Raw genomic sequence first — 16923 nt, 5'->3', positions numbered from 1 at the left:
CCCCAAAGGTTGGTGAGAGGCTCTTCTACGCTTGCCGAGAGAGGAGTGGGGTGCCCCCACAATTCAGGGCAACTCAGGAGGCACCAGTGGATGAGGGAGCAGACCAGGGCTCCCCAAGCAGGCACGACCTCGGCTCCATTGTTGAAGGTCTCTGCATAAACCCCCTGAGGGAACTGAGTCCTGTGAGGCGGCACTGCCCCCATCTGAGCAGCTGAACTTGATCTCACAATGACTAGCAGCCCTGCCCCTGCTGAAGCCCTGAGGCTGGGAAGCAGCATTTGAATCGCAGACCCCAGGCACTGGCTGGGCGGATCTGGAGGCGAAGTGGGTGTGAAGGGAATATTCAGAAGTCAAGTCACTGGCTGGGAAAATGCCCAGAAAAGGGAAAAGAAATAAGACCATAGAAGGTTACTTTCTTGGTGAACAGGCATTTCCTCCCTTCCTTTCTGATGAGGAAGAACAATGCTTACCATCAGGGAAAGACACAGAAGTCAAGGCTTCTGTATCCCAGCCCACTCAATGGGGTCAGGCCATGGAACAGCTTAAAAAGGATTTTGAAAATCAAGTTAGAGAGGTGGAGGAAAAGCTCGGAGGAGAAATGAAAGAGATTCAAGAAGAGCATGAAAACAGGTGAACACCCTGCTAAAGGAGACCCAAAAAATGCTAAAGAAAATAACACCTTGAAAAATAGGCTAAGTCAATTGGCAAAAGAGGTTCAAAAAGCCAATGAGGAGAAGAATGCTTTCAAAAGCAGAATTAGCCAAATGGAAAAGGAGGTTCAAAAGCTCACTGAAGAAAATAGTTCTTTCAAAATTAGAATGGAACAGATGGAGGCCAATGACTTTATGAGAAACCAAGAAATCACAAAACAAAACCAAAAGAATGAAAAAATGGAAGATAATGTGAAATATCTCATTGGAAAAACAACTGACCTGGAAAATAGATCCCGGAGAGACAATTTAAAAATTATGGGCCTATCTGAAAGCCACGATCAAAAAAAGAGCCTAAACATCATATTTCATGAAATTATCAAGGAAAACTGCCCTGAGATTCTAGAACCAAAGGGCAAAATAAGTATTCAAGGAATCCACAGATCACCACCTGAAAGAGATCCAAAAAGAGAAACTCCTAGGAACATTGTGGCCAAATTCCAGAGTTCCCTGGTCAAGGAGAAAATATTGCAAGCAGCTAGAAAGAAACAATTCAAGTATTATGGAAATACAATCAGGATAACACAAGAGCTAGCAGCTTCTACATTAAGGGATTGAAGGGCAATGGAATAGGATATTCCAGAAGTCAAAGGAACTAAGACTAAAACCAAGAATCACCTACCCAGCAAAACTGAGTATAATACTTCAGGGGAAAAATTGGTCTTTCAATGAAATAGAAGACTTTCAAGCATTCTTGATGAAAAGACCAGAGCTGAAAAGGAAATCTGACTTTCAAACACAAGAATGAAGAGAAGCATGAAAAGGTGAACAGCAAAGAGAAGTCATAAGGGACTTACTAAAGTTGAAATATTTACATTCCTACATGGAAAGACAATATTTGTAACTCTTGAAACATTTCAGTATCTGGGTACTGGGTGGGATTACACACACACACACACACACACACACACACACACACACACAGAGACAGAGTGAACAGAGTGCACAGAGTGAATTGAAGAGGATGGGATCATATTTTTTTAAAAAAAAATGAAATCAAGAAGTGAGAGAGAAATATATTGGGAGAAAAAAGGGAGAAATGGAATGGGGCAAATTATCTCTCATAAAAGAGGCAATCAAAAGACATTTTAGTGGAGGGAAAAAGTGGGGGGGGTGAGAGAAAAACATGAAGTTTACCCTCATCACATTCCACTGAAGGAAGAAATAAAATGCACACTCATTTTGGTATGAAAATCTATCTGACAATACAGGAAAGTGGGGGATAAGGGGATAAACAGGGTGGGGGGGATGATGGAAGGGAGGGCATGGGGAGGAGGGAGCAATTTGAGGTCGACACTCATGGGGAGAGACATGATCAAAAGAGAGAATAGAAGTAATGGGGGACAGGATAGTATGGAGGGAAATATAGTTAGTCTTATACAACACTACTAATATGGAAGTCACTTGCAAAACTACACAGATTTGGCCTATATTGAATTGCTTGCCTTCCAAAGGGAAGGGGTGGGGAGGGAGGGAGGAAGAGAAGTTGGAACTCAAAGTTTTAGGAACAACTGTCGAGTACTGTTCTTGAAACTAGGAAATAAGAAATACAGGTAAAGGGGAATAGAAAGTTATCTGGCCCTACAGGACAAAAGAGAAGATACAGACAAGGGCAGAGAGGGATGATAGAAGAGAAAGCAGATTGGTGATAGGGGTAATTAGAAAGCTCAGTGTTTCGGGGTGGGGGGAGGGGACAAAAGGGGAGAAAATTTGGAACCCAAAATTTTGTGGAAATGAATGTTAAAAGTTAAATAAATAAATATTTAAAAAATAAAAAAATATAATGTGGAGATGAGAACAAATTTCAGATTTTTTTTCAACACAGTGGCAGATGAAGTAGATTTTGGAATACCATGTGAGCTTTCAAATGAGATCAATGTGGTGTCAGTTTTCTTTCATTATTTTACTTCATTACAAGAGGGTTGTTACAGCATGACAGTAATCAATTAATCAACAAATATTTATTGACTTTTTGCTGTGGCATTTAGTAAATGCCCCAATACGTTCTTGGGACTTATTGTCAGCAACCATATGGGAGGCAATATTGAGAAACATTTGATAAAATGTGGAAGTTTATGACTCATGATTCACCACAGGTATCATATACTACTGAACACAATGACAATGACATGAGGAAGAGAATGATTGGTAAAGAAGCTCTGGCTACGAATTTTTTCCATCACTATTATAAGTAGACACCACTGGTTCCATCTTACATTTTGTGTAGTTGGGGTTGAAAATCAAACCACAATTCCCACTGGCATGGGCTTGAGCTTCTCCCTTTGAGTGTATAAACAGTTCTCTTCCTGTCCTGCTTTCAATACATTTTTGTTTTTTTTTATTTTGTTCATGTTTGCACAGGATGTGTATTGTTACTGAAACTGATGATGCTCTAGCCTCTCTGACTTTACCACACACAGGAGTCTGCATTCTGAGCATTAAGAATATCTGCAGAAAACGATTTCTGTCATTGATTCAGCGAGTGGTGGGAGAACCTAATGAATGGACACTTAGCTGAGCTTGGACATCTGCCAGCAACAAAGGAATGAATAGCCTTGTCCACATGTGCTCTCCACGTGAGTGCCTCACTACCATTCAACTCTAATTCTGTACCCCCTCGTCTCATGGACCAGGCACGTGTTTGCGGGGAAGTATTTCTTTGAGATATGAGGGAAATGCTCTCTGATTATTGTCCCTGGTAAATCTTCTAAGGTAATCACTTTTCGTTGAGCTTATTTTTTTTACTAGTTAACTATTACAGGGGAAGCACACCAATAGAGACTCAGGAGCTGTAGTCGTAGAGAGTATAGACCAATGAAGCAAGTCTATCACTTAGAAATAGTAGCTTCCCTCTGTGGAAGCAGTCCAAAACTGTTTATATTCCCACTTCCTCTTACACTGATGGAAATTGTGGTATTTCTTTGTGGGTGGAATGGTCAGCATTATTGAATCCCCAAAAGCAGAAGTAGGAGTGTGGTCGTGTCATTTTTAAACCTCATCTATTTACGTGGTTTGATTTACTTTGATTTTTCGCTGTTCCCGATGGGCCAGCATCTACTGGATTGACCTATTTCCCATGTTCTCACGGTCTATGGCAAACTGCTCTGCTGCCCACGTTGTCTCTTCCAAGCTCAGCATGGTAAGATGATACTCAGTTTTACACTTTGCTGTCTTCAATGTCTGGCTCAGCTGAAATTCATGGCTAGGTTCCCATCGCAGTGGTTTCCTTTGCTGATCATCATTTTACCTTCCAGCCCTCTAGCCTGACCCTCTTCTCTTTTCTCCCTGAACTCCCTCCTTCTCAGGGTCCACATGAACGCCCATGAGTTCAATGACCATTTCTTTGCAGACAACTTAATTGAGAAATAAGCAAGGATTTAGGGAAAGTTGGATAAGAGGAAGGATAAGAGTAAAGAGGAAATGTTGTATAGTGGACCTAACTTCTTCGTCCTGAAAAGGAACTGAAAGGAAAGAGAAAGAACAAGAATGTAAAGAGGTATCCTAGATTGTCCTTTAGACAACTGGGGAGTGGCTGCACCAGTTGTGGCAAAGGAAAATGTTGGAATGATATTGCATCATATAGAAAGGCAGATCTCAGAGAATTCCGGGTAATATGAACTATTGTTGAGTGAAGGAAGCCGAAGCAGGAGAACAACTTATATGAGGAAAACAATATTGCGAACAAAAACAACTTTGAAAATCTTAAGGACTCTGAGCAATGCAATGACTGATCGAGTCTTCAGTGAACTTGGAAGAACTGTGTTATCCAAGTCTTAAATGAGAGACTATACACATTTTTCTGACATGACTACCATCGTGATTCATTTTCCTTAACTTTCTTTATTTTATAAAAGGTCTTTTTTTTGTAATTGGGAAGGTTAGTTGAGGTAGAGGCATGGGGGCAATAACAGTAATTCCAAAAAAGAGGGCATTAATACATTCTACTTAAATACAGAGTAAAGAACCTAAGAAAGTTTAGAAGGAAGAACATATTGCAGGGCAAATATTAAAATAATACATGGCAGTTACATACATATATATGTATGTGCATCAATGTGTATGTATATATATATATTAACACATATTTAAAGAAGCAAAATGTAAGAAATGAAAATTCTTAAACTGATGCACAATCCACTTTCTGTTTTGTGTTGTACATGTGGAAATGCTTTCATTTTGCTGTGTGGCTGTGTGTCTAAATTCAAAATATTTAGAAAAATGCAAATAATTTTAACTTGAGTCTCTAGTCCAAAACAAGAAAGCAAGCACAATAAAAACTCTACAGTGACTAATAGGAAAGTATTTCCAAAGATATGAGCAACAAATCTCATACCATTCTCACTAATCTGCCTATCTCTTCAAAAGAGCAAGGGTAGACTTGTGGGTTCTTTCCTCATTTGCCCCTCCCATCCTTGGTTCCTCTTTGAATTCTCTATTCAGGCTACATTCCAACAAATTCCTACTTTATGTGAGTCATGAGCTAACTTAGATCCTCTCCTCTTTTCACTTGAAATTTTCCCTCTTGGTATCTATTTGTTATCTTTTTTCATTTTTATTCATTTCTTCAAATTTTTAATTTATGGAATAAAACAAACACTTCCAAAATAAATAATAATTAATAATACAAAACATGATTATACATGAAGCTTATCAGCTTGCATGGGCTAAGGGCTCATCTCTCTCCAGATAGCTCCTAATCTAGTTAGTAAATAATAAGCCTCCAGGACATCTCAAATGGAATTCTCTCATAAGCTTCTCAAACTCAAAATAATCATTTACTCCAACTATTACTCACACATTTAAGAAGTGCCCAGTCTTTGTCAGGCACTGGACAAGTCCCATGGATGCAAAGACACAAAATGCAACAGTTCATGCTTTCATTCTCTTATATCTACCAGGTGAAGACAACATACTTATGCATGAAACAAGCATCAGCGATATGGATTGGATCAAGGGTCCTCAGATATATTTTCACATGTAAGTAGATAAAAGTGATATTAATTGTCCCATAAAGTAACAATGTCTTCAGTAATGGTTTGTTGGGGAGTGGTATTGAACTGGTACCAACACCAGTAGAGAATCCAAAGGGCACTCACACAAGAGTGTAAGAGGGGGCATAAAGAGTAAGAAGACTTAGAAGATCATGGGAGAGGTTGATAAGGGCTTTGAACGACAGAGGATTTCACATTTTATCCTACAATTTATAGGGAACAAATGTAGTTGAATAACCAGGGGATTTACAGAGTCAGAACTGAACTTTAGAAACTTCAATTTGATGGTTGAGAGGATAATGTACTGAAGTGGGAGAGACTGGTGGCAGGCAGACCCATCAACAGGCAATTGCAATAGATCAGGTGTGAGGTGAGCCCCAGGGTAGTCACTGTGTGATTGGAGAGAAGGAGACATACGCACAAGATGGTATGATGATGAAAAAAACGAGACTTGGCACCAGACTGTATACATGATTTGAGTTTAAGGAATGAGTAGAGGGCAGTAGTGAGGGGCTGAGCATCAATGGCTTCCACCTTTTCCTTCTTACACTTCATTTCCTTTCACTCACTCTAGGAGTCATGTATACTGGCTGAGTTTTTGTCCTTGCACACAATAGTCTTCTAATGTCATGCCTCGGCGGAGGCTCTCCCTTATGCCTGGAGTGGTACTTTTCTTCAGGTTTGCCTCTCAGTTTGCCTGGTTTCTTTAAAACTTGTCTCATATCCCATCAAGTGCAGAGGACTTTTCCAGGTCCTCACAAGTACTAGTGATTTCCCCTTTGAGAAAATTAATTCCCCACTTCCACTCTGTGTGCACCTTGTGTGTTTCTCATTTTAGATGGTTGCACTTGGCTTGCACAACTCTAGACCCTAATGAAAAACCACAATAGCCATCATGGCTCCTCAGTGATGGGAATGTAGACAAGATGTACTAGAGTACAAGGAACTAGGGGATGAAGCAGACTTTACAACTTGGGAGAAGACAGAAAAGGAGAGAAATCTTGGGAAAAGTGGGAAAAGTTGGGAAAAGTGCCCAAACCCTCAGTCCCCAAGCACAGGGAAATAGAGTACTGGCTCTGTGGCTTTCTCCATTGGTTTGTATTTCTTCTTATTCAAAACTGTTGTGTTCAACTGAGCATAGGTTACTCCCTGGGGGTCTTCAGTCATGGGGATCTAAAGGAAAAATACAAGAGTGTGGTCACAGTGAGTACCTTTGGAACAAGAATTCTTAATCTCTTGGTGTTTCATGAATGATGTGAAAGTCTGGTGAAAGGTATGGCTGTCTTCTCAGATTCATTCCTTTCATTACATGAAAAAAACTACATAGGATTAAAAGGAAATAAATGATATTGAAATGTAATTATTGAGATATTAACAAATTAATTTTTGTTAAATTATGTGAAGGAACCCAAAGTTCAGAGGCCCCACATTGATGACTAGAAGAAAAATTGATAAGGGATTAAGAATTCGTCCAACCCTGGGCCTAGAGCCTGTTAGCAATTGTTCGGGTCAAGGATGAAGAATTTTTACAGGTGGAGGAAAGGATGGGCAAACTCACCGGTGGTTCGCTTGGTCTCTCCTTGACTGCTTCTGTATCTGAGTTGGAGGGAAATTTCATTACTCTTACAGTCCCAGGACAGGACTCCCTTCCACAATCCAAATTCCCTGACCTATTGACATAACCCTTCCTTATCAGATAACTTACACATCATCTCCACTCTGGGGGCTTCAGGCTGATGGAGCTGGCATGTACTCCTAGAAAGACACTGACAACAAAGACACCTGTTGATAGAGGGTGGAGGGAGTTAACCCTGTGAAGTTCTGCATTCAGTCCCTCCTCACCAGGGACTTTGTCAATGAAGAGATTCCAGGTTACCTGGCAAGGAAGGAACAGGGGACTATGGAAGAGGAACTAAGTTGCCTTACCTCTTTAGGTTCTCTCCTTGAAAAGACCCTGTGGAGAGAGAAAATGGAAGGGAACAAACAAGGTCAGGGAAGGTCTCAAAGGAGGATATAGAGGTCCCATTCCATACCCATTTCTACTGTTAAATAAAGCAAGTTGTACATCTCTCTCACCCATAGTGATGGATCCTTGGCAACGGATTGTGAGTAAGAGAAGGCAGAGGAGGAGGAGGAGGAAGGAAACACAACTGAGAGTGATGATGAGGGTGTAACTGGGCTCTGAACCTGTAATGGTGGAGAGAGAAAAATCTTCATAAATCATTGTCCTTAGGGGACCCTCACCTTGGCCCAGAAATTGTCCTCATACTTTCTCCCCTTATCTCCTTCTAGAAACACCCATCACCATCAGCATCCAACCATTTGGCACAAAGGTTTCTCAGAGTGCGCTTATCCCTTGGAATTAGGTTGAGAAACTCGGAAATCAGGATAGGGATATATGGTTCCCAGGGGAGTATGAGGTGGGGGTGAAGCCCCATATCCCAACTAACAGTCATGGTCTCTATAAGCCTAGAATTCAGGAAAATTTCAAAGTTGCTGTCATTTGTTACATTGTGTCTCTTGGCCAGAGTAAAGGCCTTTATTTCATTTCCTTATAGTGGGGAGGGAGGGCGTGGTCAATGGCACCCTGCTGTGGGTCCCATGGGCTTCTTCCTCTCACCTATCACTATGAGCTGCAGGGGGTCACTGTGTTGTGTCCAAAGACTTCCATTGGTCTTGATTGGGTAGCTGCAGCTGTAATTGCCAGAGTCCCCAGGGGTCACATGACTCAGGATGAACTTTGCCCCATCTTGCGTGTTATCCATGGTTGGAAGGTTTTTCTCATCTCTGTCTTTGTACAGAACAAAGGTTCTACTCCACGAGGGCCCTCGACACAGGAGGGTCACTTTGGCTCCTGATACCATCTGAGGCCAGGCTGAGAGGGAAGGCTTGGGGAGTACATCTGGAATTGCAAAGAGAGAGCAGAGGTCCTCAAGGGCCATGCACAGTCATAATGGTGGTGCGGCATGGAGGAAACAAGAGCTGGGAGGTCCCTGAAAAACTCCCTGACCATCTGCTCTCACTGTCTTTGGCTCTTTGGTCAATCCTTGCCCAATGTCTCTAGCTGGAGAAGCATGGATGCTAAACCTCAGATGTTCTATGAGTATACCTAGAAACGGGAAAGTGTTTCTTCCTTCCTTCATTGTCCCTTTAGCTTCTAGTAGCACCTGAGCTGGTCCATCCTTTCAAATTTGTTTCCCCCTTTCATAGGGCCCTTCAGCCCTTTTCCCAGCCTCTACTTCAAGATAATCAAAAGAGACCAGAATATGCCTCCTCTGGATTCCTGGTCCCCCAATCAGGCTCAAGTTCCAAACCTCTATATTGTACCTTGGGAACCTGGACGCACGCTCACCTGTCACCCAGATTTCTAGGACCTCACTGGACTCAGAAACCTGGTATGGAGTCGTCTTCCAGTGGTAGACACAGCTGTAGTTGCCAGCATCCTGGGCCGTCACAAAGAGGAGAGAAAATTCAGCTGAGGTCCCAGCTGGGCTCTGGCTCCGCAAGGCCTGAGGGGTCTCCAACTTCAGCAGAGTGAATGTCACACTCCCAAGGGTTGTCTGAGGGGGCTGTCTGCACTTAAGAGTCACATGCATCCCAGGCTCCACCACAAGGCCTGGGAAGGCTGAAAGGGAAGGCTTGGGGAGAGATCCTGTGAGAGAAGAACATGGGGTTGGGAGTCAGAACAACTGGGTCAAGTTTCTGCTCTGCCTCTGAATCTCTGTGTAAACATAAGCGATTCACTTGCTCTGTCTGAGTCTCACTTTGTTTGTTCAGTATTTTTTCTACCACTTCTGACTCTTCAGGACTCCATTTAAGGTATTCTTGGCAAAAATACTGAAGATATTTGCCTTTTCCTATTTCAGTTCATTTTACAGATGAGGCAAGTGAGGGAAATAGGGCAAGTGACTTGACCAGAGTCACCCAACTGATAAGTGTCTGAGGACAGATTTGAACTCAGGAAGATGAGATTTACTAATTCCAAACCCAGCCTTCTAACCACTAAGCCATCTAGCTGCCCATGAGACTCAGTTATCACATCTGCAAATGAGTGGTTTGACCATATGTTCGCTAATACATTGCTAGCTATAGACATCACTTAACCTGTTATCTGGGGCCACTGATGACTCATGGGAAAGAAGATCATGAACCCTCACTTTTCACCTGGTCTATCACAGGCAGGCCCAGTGCTCAGCCTAAAACAATGACTCAAATCATGTCCAGGAGGGAGAAGACTCAGGCTTATTTTCATGCTCAGTCACTTACTTGTGTGACTTTGAACAAGTTTTTTCTCTCTGAGTTTCATTTTGATCACTAGTAAGGTGAAGGTTTGGCCTCAAGAATCTCCAAGGCGCCTTTCAGCTCTGGGTCTCTGTGACTCTTCTCCTAACACCCAACTCAGTCCCCACCATCACCTTTCTTCCCCAGATTCCAGACAACAAGAGAAATGCCTCAGGGGCCGGGCCAAGATGGCATAATGAGAGCAACTTCTCACCTAAGCTCTTAGACAAACTCCTATAGGTACCTCTAAAGCGAGAATCTGACCAAATTTTGTAGGTACAGAATTTAATGGGAGACAGACTGTGGAAGATTCGCAGACCAGGCCAGACTGAAAGGTAGACGCGAAGGATCTGTTCTCTTGGGGTGGAGGAGCACACAGTATACAATACATAGTATAGCATGTCCCTGCCACAGCAGGGCCAAGAAAGAAAGCTCCAGGTTGGTCTGAGGCAGCGACAGCATGGCATAATAGCAGCCCAAGGTGGGAGACAAGCAGAGATGAACCAGTGAGAGCCAGGGAACAACACTTACTAGTAGCATCTTCTCCTGAGACTATCAACCTGCACATTAAATGTCTGTAAGTCACATACTTGAACTTCTGGAGACAAACCAGTGGAGTGATCAGTAAATGCTCTCTGCCCCTCCTCTTATTGACCTTGAAAGGACCATAAAATATTTCCCCAGAAAAATCTTGAATCAGTGGGATCAGCAGAATGGCAAATAATCTCATAGCACACAAGGATTGGAAAAGCATTAAGAATTCCACTTACTGTGGCAGAAGACCAGAGCTATCCCAGACAACCCCACCTCCGTCAACAGGGAACAGATCCAGAGCTCCAGGTGAGTGGAGTCCGAAACCACCAACACCAAGAGCCCAGGCGTGTCCTCAACACTTTAGGAGAAATGGTAAGAAAATAAGGTAGCCAGAATCACCAAATGCTGAGTTTGACTTTGCTCTGGCTCAGATGACATCTCCCCTGACCAGACCACCCCTCTCCCACACTTTTAAAGCCAGCTCTAGGGCTAATCGAGGGAAACACAAAACAAAAACAACACAAAACAAAACCAGAATTCACCTGGTCTTTGTATTCTCCCACCAGCCTGCTCAGCATCAGGTTCTTTAGCTTCTAGGAGAAAGAACCTGGGGCCACAATATACAAAGCATCATCAACATTAGTAAGAAGAAAACAGGAAGGAAAAAACCATAGAATCTTTCCGTGGGGACAAGGACCAAAACACGAATACCAAAGAGTTTTGTATTGAGACTGGACTCCCATCTGAAACTTAAGAATGGACTATGAACTAGTCACATGCACAAAGAGCACTCTTGGAAGAGTTGAGGAAGGAAAAAGAAGAAAAACTGATCGATGATTTTAAAAGTATGAGAAAAGAATTCACTGAAGAGAGCAGCTATTTAAAAAGAAAAATTGAACACATGGAAAAGGAAGCACAAAAACAAACTAGGAAAACTGGGCAAATGTAAAGGGAAGTACAAAAACGAACTGAAAAAAATAACTCTTTAAAAGGAATAATTGAAGAGATGGAAAAGAGATACAAAAGTTAACTGAAAAAAAATTTGAAAAAAATTAGGATTTGTCAAAGAGAAGCTAATGACTCTATGAAACAACAAGAATCAGTCAGACAAAATCTAAAAAGTGAAAAGATAGGAGAAAATGTAAAATATCTTCCTGGAAAAAACAACTGACTTGGAAAATACATCCAAGACAGAAAATTTGAGAATTATTGGCCTACCACAAAACCATGATGAATAAAATAGGCTGGACAATATCTCCCAAGAAATGATCAAGAAAAACTGCCAAGAAGAGCTAGATCTAGAGCCCAAAATCGTCATCAAAAGAATCCATCGTTCACCTGCAGAAAGAGATCCCAAAATAAAAACACCAAGGAATATCATTGCCAAATTCCAGAATTATCAAGGGAAGGAGAAAATATTACAGAGAGCCAGAAAGAAACCATTCAAATATGAAGGAACTACAGTCAGTATTACAAAGGACCTTGCACATTCTATGTTAAAAGACTGAAGGAATTTGAATACGATATTTACTAAGGGAAAGGAGCTGGGATTAACTAAGGATCAATTACAAAGCAAAGTTTAACATAATATTTCAGGAAAGGAGATTATTATTGTTGAATGAAATAAGGCAATTGCAGACTTTCCTGGGACAAAAAGGTCAGAATTCAAAAGAAAATTTGATCTCCAAATGCGGTTCTCAAGAGCAGCATTAAAAGGTAAACAGGGGAAAAGAAAAGCTTGTTACTCTACATGGACAAACTGTTTACTTCTCTATAAGGGAAGATGATACTTGTTAATCTTGAGAATTGTATATCTAAAGGGAAGCAGATATAAAGCAAATGATGTGAAGATAAAAATGTGATTTAAACATGAGAAGGTGTTGGAACATGATATACGAAAAGGAGGAAGCAGAAAATGGTAAATTACATCAGAAGACGAAGCACAAAATTATTTTACAGTAGAGGGGAAGAAGAGAGGGAGATGAGAATTGTTTGAGAGATACTCTCATCAGATTTGGTTCTGGGAGGAAACAACAAATTTAATGAAGTAAACAAATTTCAGTAGCTCTATGTGCAGTAGGAGGGGAAGAGGAAAAGAAAGGAGAGAGGAGAGTAAAAGGGAGGGAAAATTAGTAATGGTAAAGAGGAGTAAAAGGGAGTGAGGCTGAAAGAAGGATAGGAAGATTATAGGAGGTAGTGGTTCAAAAATTAAAACTGTTGTGAAGGGGAAGGAAGAGGGGAGAACTAAAGGCACAATTGGTGAGAAACAGGATGGAGGGAAAGACACAGATAGTAATCACAACTCTGAATGTGAAAGGGATGAATTCTCTCATAAAACGGAGACAGATCCCAGAATGGATAAAAACTCATAATCCAACAATATGTTGTTTACGAGAAACACGTTTGAAAGGGGGGATACACACAGGGTTAAGGTAAAAGGTTGGAGCAGAATATATTGTGCTTCCGGTAATGAAAGAAAAGCAGGGATAGCAATCCTAATCTCAGACAAAGCAAAAGCAGAAATAGATCAAATCAAAAGGGACAAGGAATGAAACTATAACTTGCTAAGAGGCACCATGGACAATGATGCAATATTATTATGAAACAAACATGCTGCAAGTATCATAGCATTCACATACTTAGAGGATAAGTTAAGGAAGTTACAGGAAGAAATAGACAGCAAAATTATACTAGTGGGAGACTGCAACCTACCCCTCTCTGAATTTGATAAACCTAACCTCAAAATAAACAAGAAAGAAGTTATGGAGATGAATACAACTCAGGATAAAGCAGATAAGATAAATCTCTGAACAAAACTGAATGGGGATAGAAAGAAACATACCTTTTTCTCAGCGATAAATGGTACATATACAAAATCTGACCATGGAGTAGGGCGTAAAAATCTCACAATCCAGTGCAGAAAGCCAAGAATAGTCAATGCATCCTTCTCATGTCATAATGCAATAAAAAGTATATGTCATAAAAGGCCAAGGAAATGTAGACCAAAAATTATTTGGAAACTAAATAATGAAATCCAAAAGGAGAGGGTTAAACAACAAATCATAGAAATAATCAACAACTTCATTTATGAGAATGACAATAATGAGACAACCTACCAAATCTTATGGGATACTGTAAAAGCAATTCTTAGGGGAAGTTTTATATCTTTGAATGAATATATGAATAACATAGAGAAAGAAGAGATCAATAAACTGGGCATGGAGCTTAAAAAACTAGAAAAAGAACAAATTGAAAATCCCCAGGTAAATACTGGTATACTGAATTAGATACACTGATCAGATATACTGGAATCCAAAGGAAAGGTTAATAAAATTGAAATTAAGAAAGCTATTGAATTAATAAATAGAACTAAGATTTGGTTTTATGAAAAAAACAATAAAATTGATACATTTTTGGTCAATTTGATTGAAAAAAGAAAGAAGAAATTGAAATTACCAATATCAGAAATGAAAAGGATGTCTTCATCTCCAGTGAGGAGGAAATTAAAACAACAGCTAGAAATTACTTTACCCAACTTTATGCCCATAATTTCGACACTCTAAATGAGACAGATGATTACTTTGAAAAATACAAATTGTCCAAATTAACAGAAGTCGAAATTGAACACTTAAACAAGACCATTTCAGAAAAAGAAATTGAACAAGCCATCAATGAACTCCGTAGGAAAAAATCTCTAGGCCTGGATGGATTTACAAGTGAATTCTATCAAACATTTAAAGAACAGTTAATTCCAGTACTATATAGACTATTTGCAAAAACTGAGGCGGAAGGAATCCTCTCAAATTCTTTTTATGATACAAATGTGGTTTTTGTACCTAAGTCAGGAAGAGCTAAAGCAGAGAAAGAAAATTATAGACCAATATCTCTAATGAATACAGATGCAAAAATTTTAAATAAGATTTTAGCAAAAAGAATACAGCAATTTATCACGAGAATAATATGTTATGATCAGGTAGGGTATATACCAGGAATGCACTGCTGGTACAATACTAGGAAAACTATTAGAATTGTTGATCATATCAACAACAAACCTAACAGAAACCACATGATTATCTCAATAGATGCAGAAAAAGCTTTTGACAAAATACAGCACCTATTCCTTTTAAAAACACTGGAAAGCATAGGAATAAATGGAATTTTCCATAAAATAATAAGCAGTATTTACCTAAAACCTTTACCAAGCATTACATGCAAAGAAGATAAGCTAGATGCATTTCCAGTAAGATCAGGAGTGAAACAAGTATGTCCATTATCACTACTAGTATTCAATATAGGGCTAGAAATGTTAGCTGTGCAATTAGAGAAGATAAAGAAATTGAAGGAATTAGAACAGGCAAAAAAGAAACTAGGTGATCACTCTTTACAGATGATATGATGATATACTTAGAGAATCCCAGAGAATCAAGTGAAAAACTACTTGAAATAATAAACAACTTTGTGAAAGTTGCAGGTTACAAAACAAATCCACACAAATCTGCATTTCTATATATTACTAACAAAGTCCAGGAGCTAGAAAGCGAAAAAAAAATCCCATTTAAAGCTAGATTAGACATTATAAAATATTGAGAAGTCTACCTGCCAAAACAAATCCAGAGACTATATGAACATGACTACAAGACACTTTTCTCACAAACGATGTCAGATCTTAGTAACTAGAAAAACATTTGCTCATGGGTAGGTTGAGACAATGTAATAAAAATGACAATTTTACCTAAATTAAATTACGCATTTAGTGTCATATCAATCAAACTATCAGAAAATTATTTTCTAGAGCTAGAAAAGTAATATCAAAGTTCATCTGGAAGAAGAAAACGTCCAGAACATCAAGGGAACTAATGAAAAGAGATGCCGGGGAAGGTGGCCTAGCTCTACCAGATCTCAACATGTATTATAAAGCAACAGTTGCCAAAACCACTTGGAACTGGCTAAGAAACAGAAGGGAAGACAAGTGGAATAGGCTAAGTACTCAAGGCACAGTGGGCTATGAATCTAGTAATCCACTGTTTGAGAAACCCAAGAGCTCAAGCTTCTGGGATAAGAACTTACTTTTCGACCAAAATTACTGGGAAAACTGGATAACAGTGTAGTGGAAACCAGGCATAGACCAATACCTGAGACAGTACACAAGAATAAAGTCCAAATGGGGACATTATCTAGTGGATACTATAAGCAAATTAGTAGAGCCAGAAATAGTGTATTTTTCAGATTTATGGAGAAATTTTTGACTAAACAAGAAACAGAAAGCATTATGAAGTGAAAAATGGATAATTTTCATTACATTAAACTGAAAAGATTTTGCACAACCAAAGCATCAACCAAGAATAGGAGAGAAGTAGAAAACTGGGGAAGAATTTTTCCATCTAATGTCTGTGATAAAGGTCTCAGTTCTCAAACATACAGAGAAATGAGTCAAATACAAGTCATTCCCCAATTGATAAATGGTCAAAGGATGTGAACAGTCAATTTTCAGAGGGAGAAATTAAAGATACTTATAGCCATATGAAAAAATGCTCTATATCACTATTGATTAGAGAGATCTCAGAGAGGGAGAAGGGAGGAAGGGGGAAGGATTTGGAGGAGTGAAAAAAATCAGTTATATAGTAGTGATTCTAAAACACTGAAAATTAATAATAATATAAAAAGAGAAATGCCTTATGTCTTCCAAAACCCCTGAGTCCTGCTAGGCCTCCGGGCACACCTGGCTGTGTAGATACCAGACCTTGTCTTTGTGAGGTCCTTGTCTGGGAAGGGAGCAGAGAGATCATATTCAGAGTTATTCTGGGTCCCATATACCACCCCTCACCTGACACCATCAGCTCCAAGGCCTCACTGGGCTCTGATCCTTTAACAGATGCTGTGCTTTCCCTGTAAGCACAGCTGTAGTTCCCAGTGTCCTTGGGGCTCACAGATGGAAGGAGGAAGCTAGTCCAGAGATCTGTTGAGTTCTGCTGCTGTAAGGGCTCCTGGATCCCAGTCTTCCCCAAAGTGAAAGTCACCTCTCCAAGGGAGGACAATTTGGGCCTTAAGCAGTGGAGAGTGATGTTGATCCCTGGGGCAACCACAAGGCCAGGTTTGACCCACAGAGTGGGCTTCGGGAGTAGTCCTGAAAGATAAGAGAAACACCAAATTTCAGAGTGAGACAACGCTTCAAGGCCCTCTATCCCTTTTTTGAGAGGGAAATAGCTACCAAGCCTCTGTTCTCACTTTCTTGTCTGGGGCCTAGCTTGAGCTGGAAACACCCCCACTATCCTGAGGCCCAAAGATGAGCCCACATAGAACAGAAGAGGGCCCCATGGTCTCCTCCAGTCTCCCCACAAACCATCGCTTCAGAATTCCCAAGATTTTATGCTGTCCCCATATATCTCTGAGCCCCTATGTGGGGGATG

The 16923-nt window shown here is 40.3% G+C and overlaps 2 protein-coding genes across 3 annotated transcripts in view; both read right to left on the bottom strand.

The window, feature by feature from the left end:
- Positions 1–16923, bottom strand: part of LOC140507341 (immunoglobulin superfamily member 1-like) — a 65630-nt gene that overhangs the window by 46121 nt on the left and 2586 nt on the right. The window contains exon 5 of the mRNA XM_072615454.1: positions 16341–16640. Coding sequence (XP_072471555.1) covers positions 16341–16640 — 300 coding nt within the window. The remainder of the gene's footprint in view (positions 1–16340; positions 16641–16923) is intronic.
- On the bottom strand, positions 4531–16324 carry LOC140503493 (immunoglobulin superfamily member 1-like). 2 transcript variants are annotated; one of them, XM_072607528.1, is made up of 8 exons: positions 10753–16324; positions 9054–9353; positions 8322–8603; positions 7778–7888; positions 7628–7655; positions 7407–7483; positions 7260–7297; positions 4531–6874 (listed from the first exon to the last, which is right to left on the bottom strand). In XM_072607528.1, the coding sequence occupies exons 2-8, from the start codon at positions 9295–9297 to the stop codon at positions 6743–6745; spliced, it is 912 nt and encodes a 303-aa protein (XP_072463629.1). In that variant the 5' UTR covers positions 9298–9353; positions 10753–16324; the 3' UTR covers positions 4531–6742. The 2 variants fall into 2 exon arrangements, with proteins under 2 accessions (XP_072463629.1, XP_072463628.1); XM_072607527.1 differs by having other exon boundaries at positions 9054–16324.

Source organism: Notamacropus eugenii, chromosome 5 (genome assembly GCF_028372415.1).
Source record: "Notamacropus eugenii isolate mMacEug1 chromosome 5, mMacEug1.pri_v2, whole genome shotgun sequence".
NCBI classification, from domain to species: Eukaryota; Metazoa; Chordata; class Mammalia; order Diprotodontia; family Macropodidae; genus Notamacropus; species Notamacropus eugenii.
This window is presented reverse-complemented; position numbering and strand designations above follow the sequence as displayed.

Excerpts from the sequence above, each read along its gene's own strand:
- LOC140503493 (XM_072607527.1), bottom strand. The coding sequence starts at position 9,297 with ATGCATGTGACTCTTAAGTGCAGACAGCCCCCTCAGACAACCCTTGGG. Across the intron at positions 8,604-9,053 it reads CCTAGAAATCTGGGTGACAG|ATGTACTCCCCAAGCCTTCC; the intron begins GTGAGCGTGCGT and ends TTGCAATTCCAG. Across the intron at positions 7,889-8,321 it reads CCTGCAGCTCATAGTGATAG|GTTCAGAGCCCAGTTACACC; the intron begins GTGAGAGGAAGA and ends CCACCATTACAG.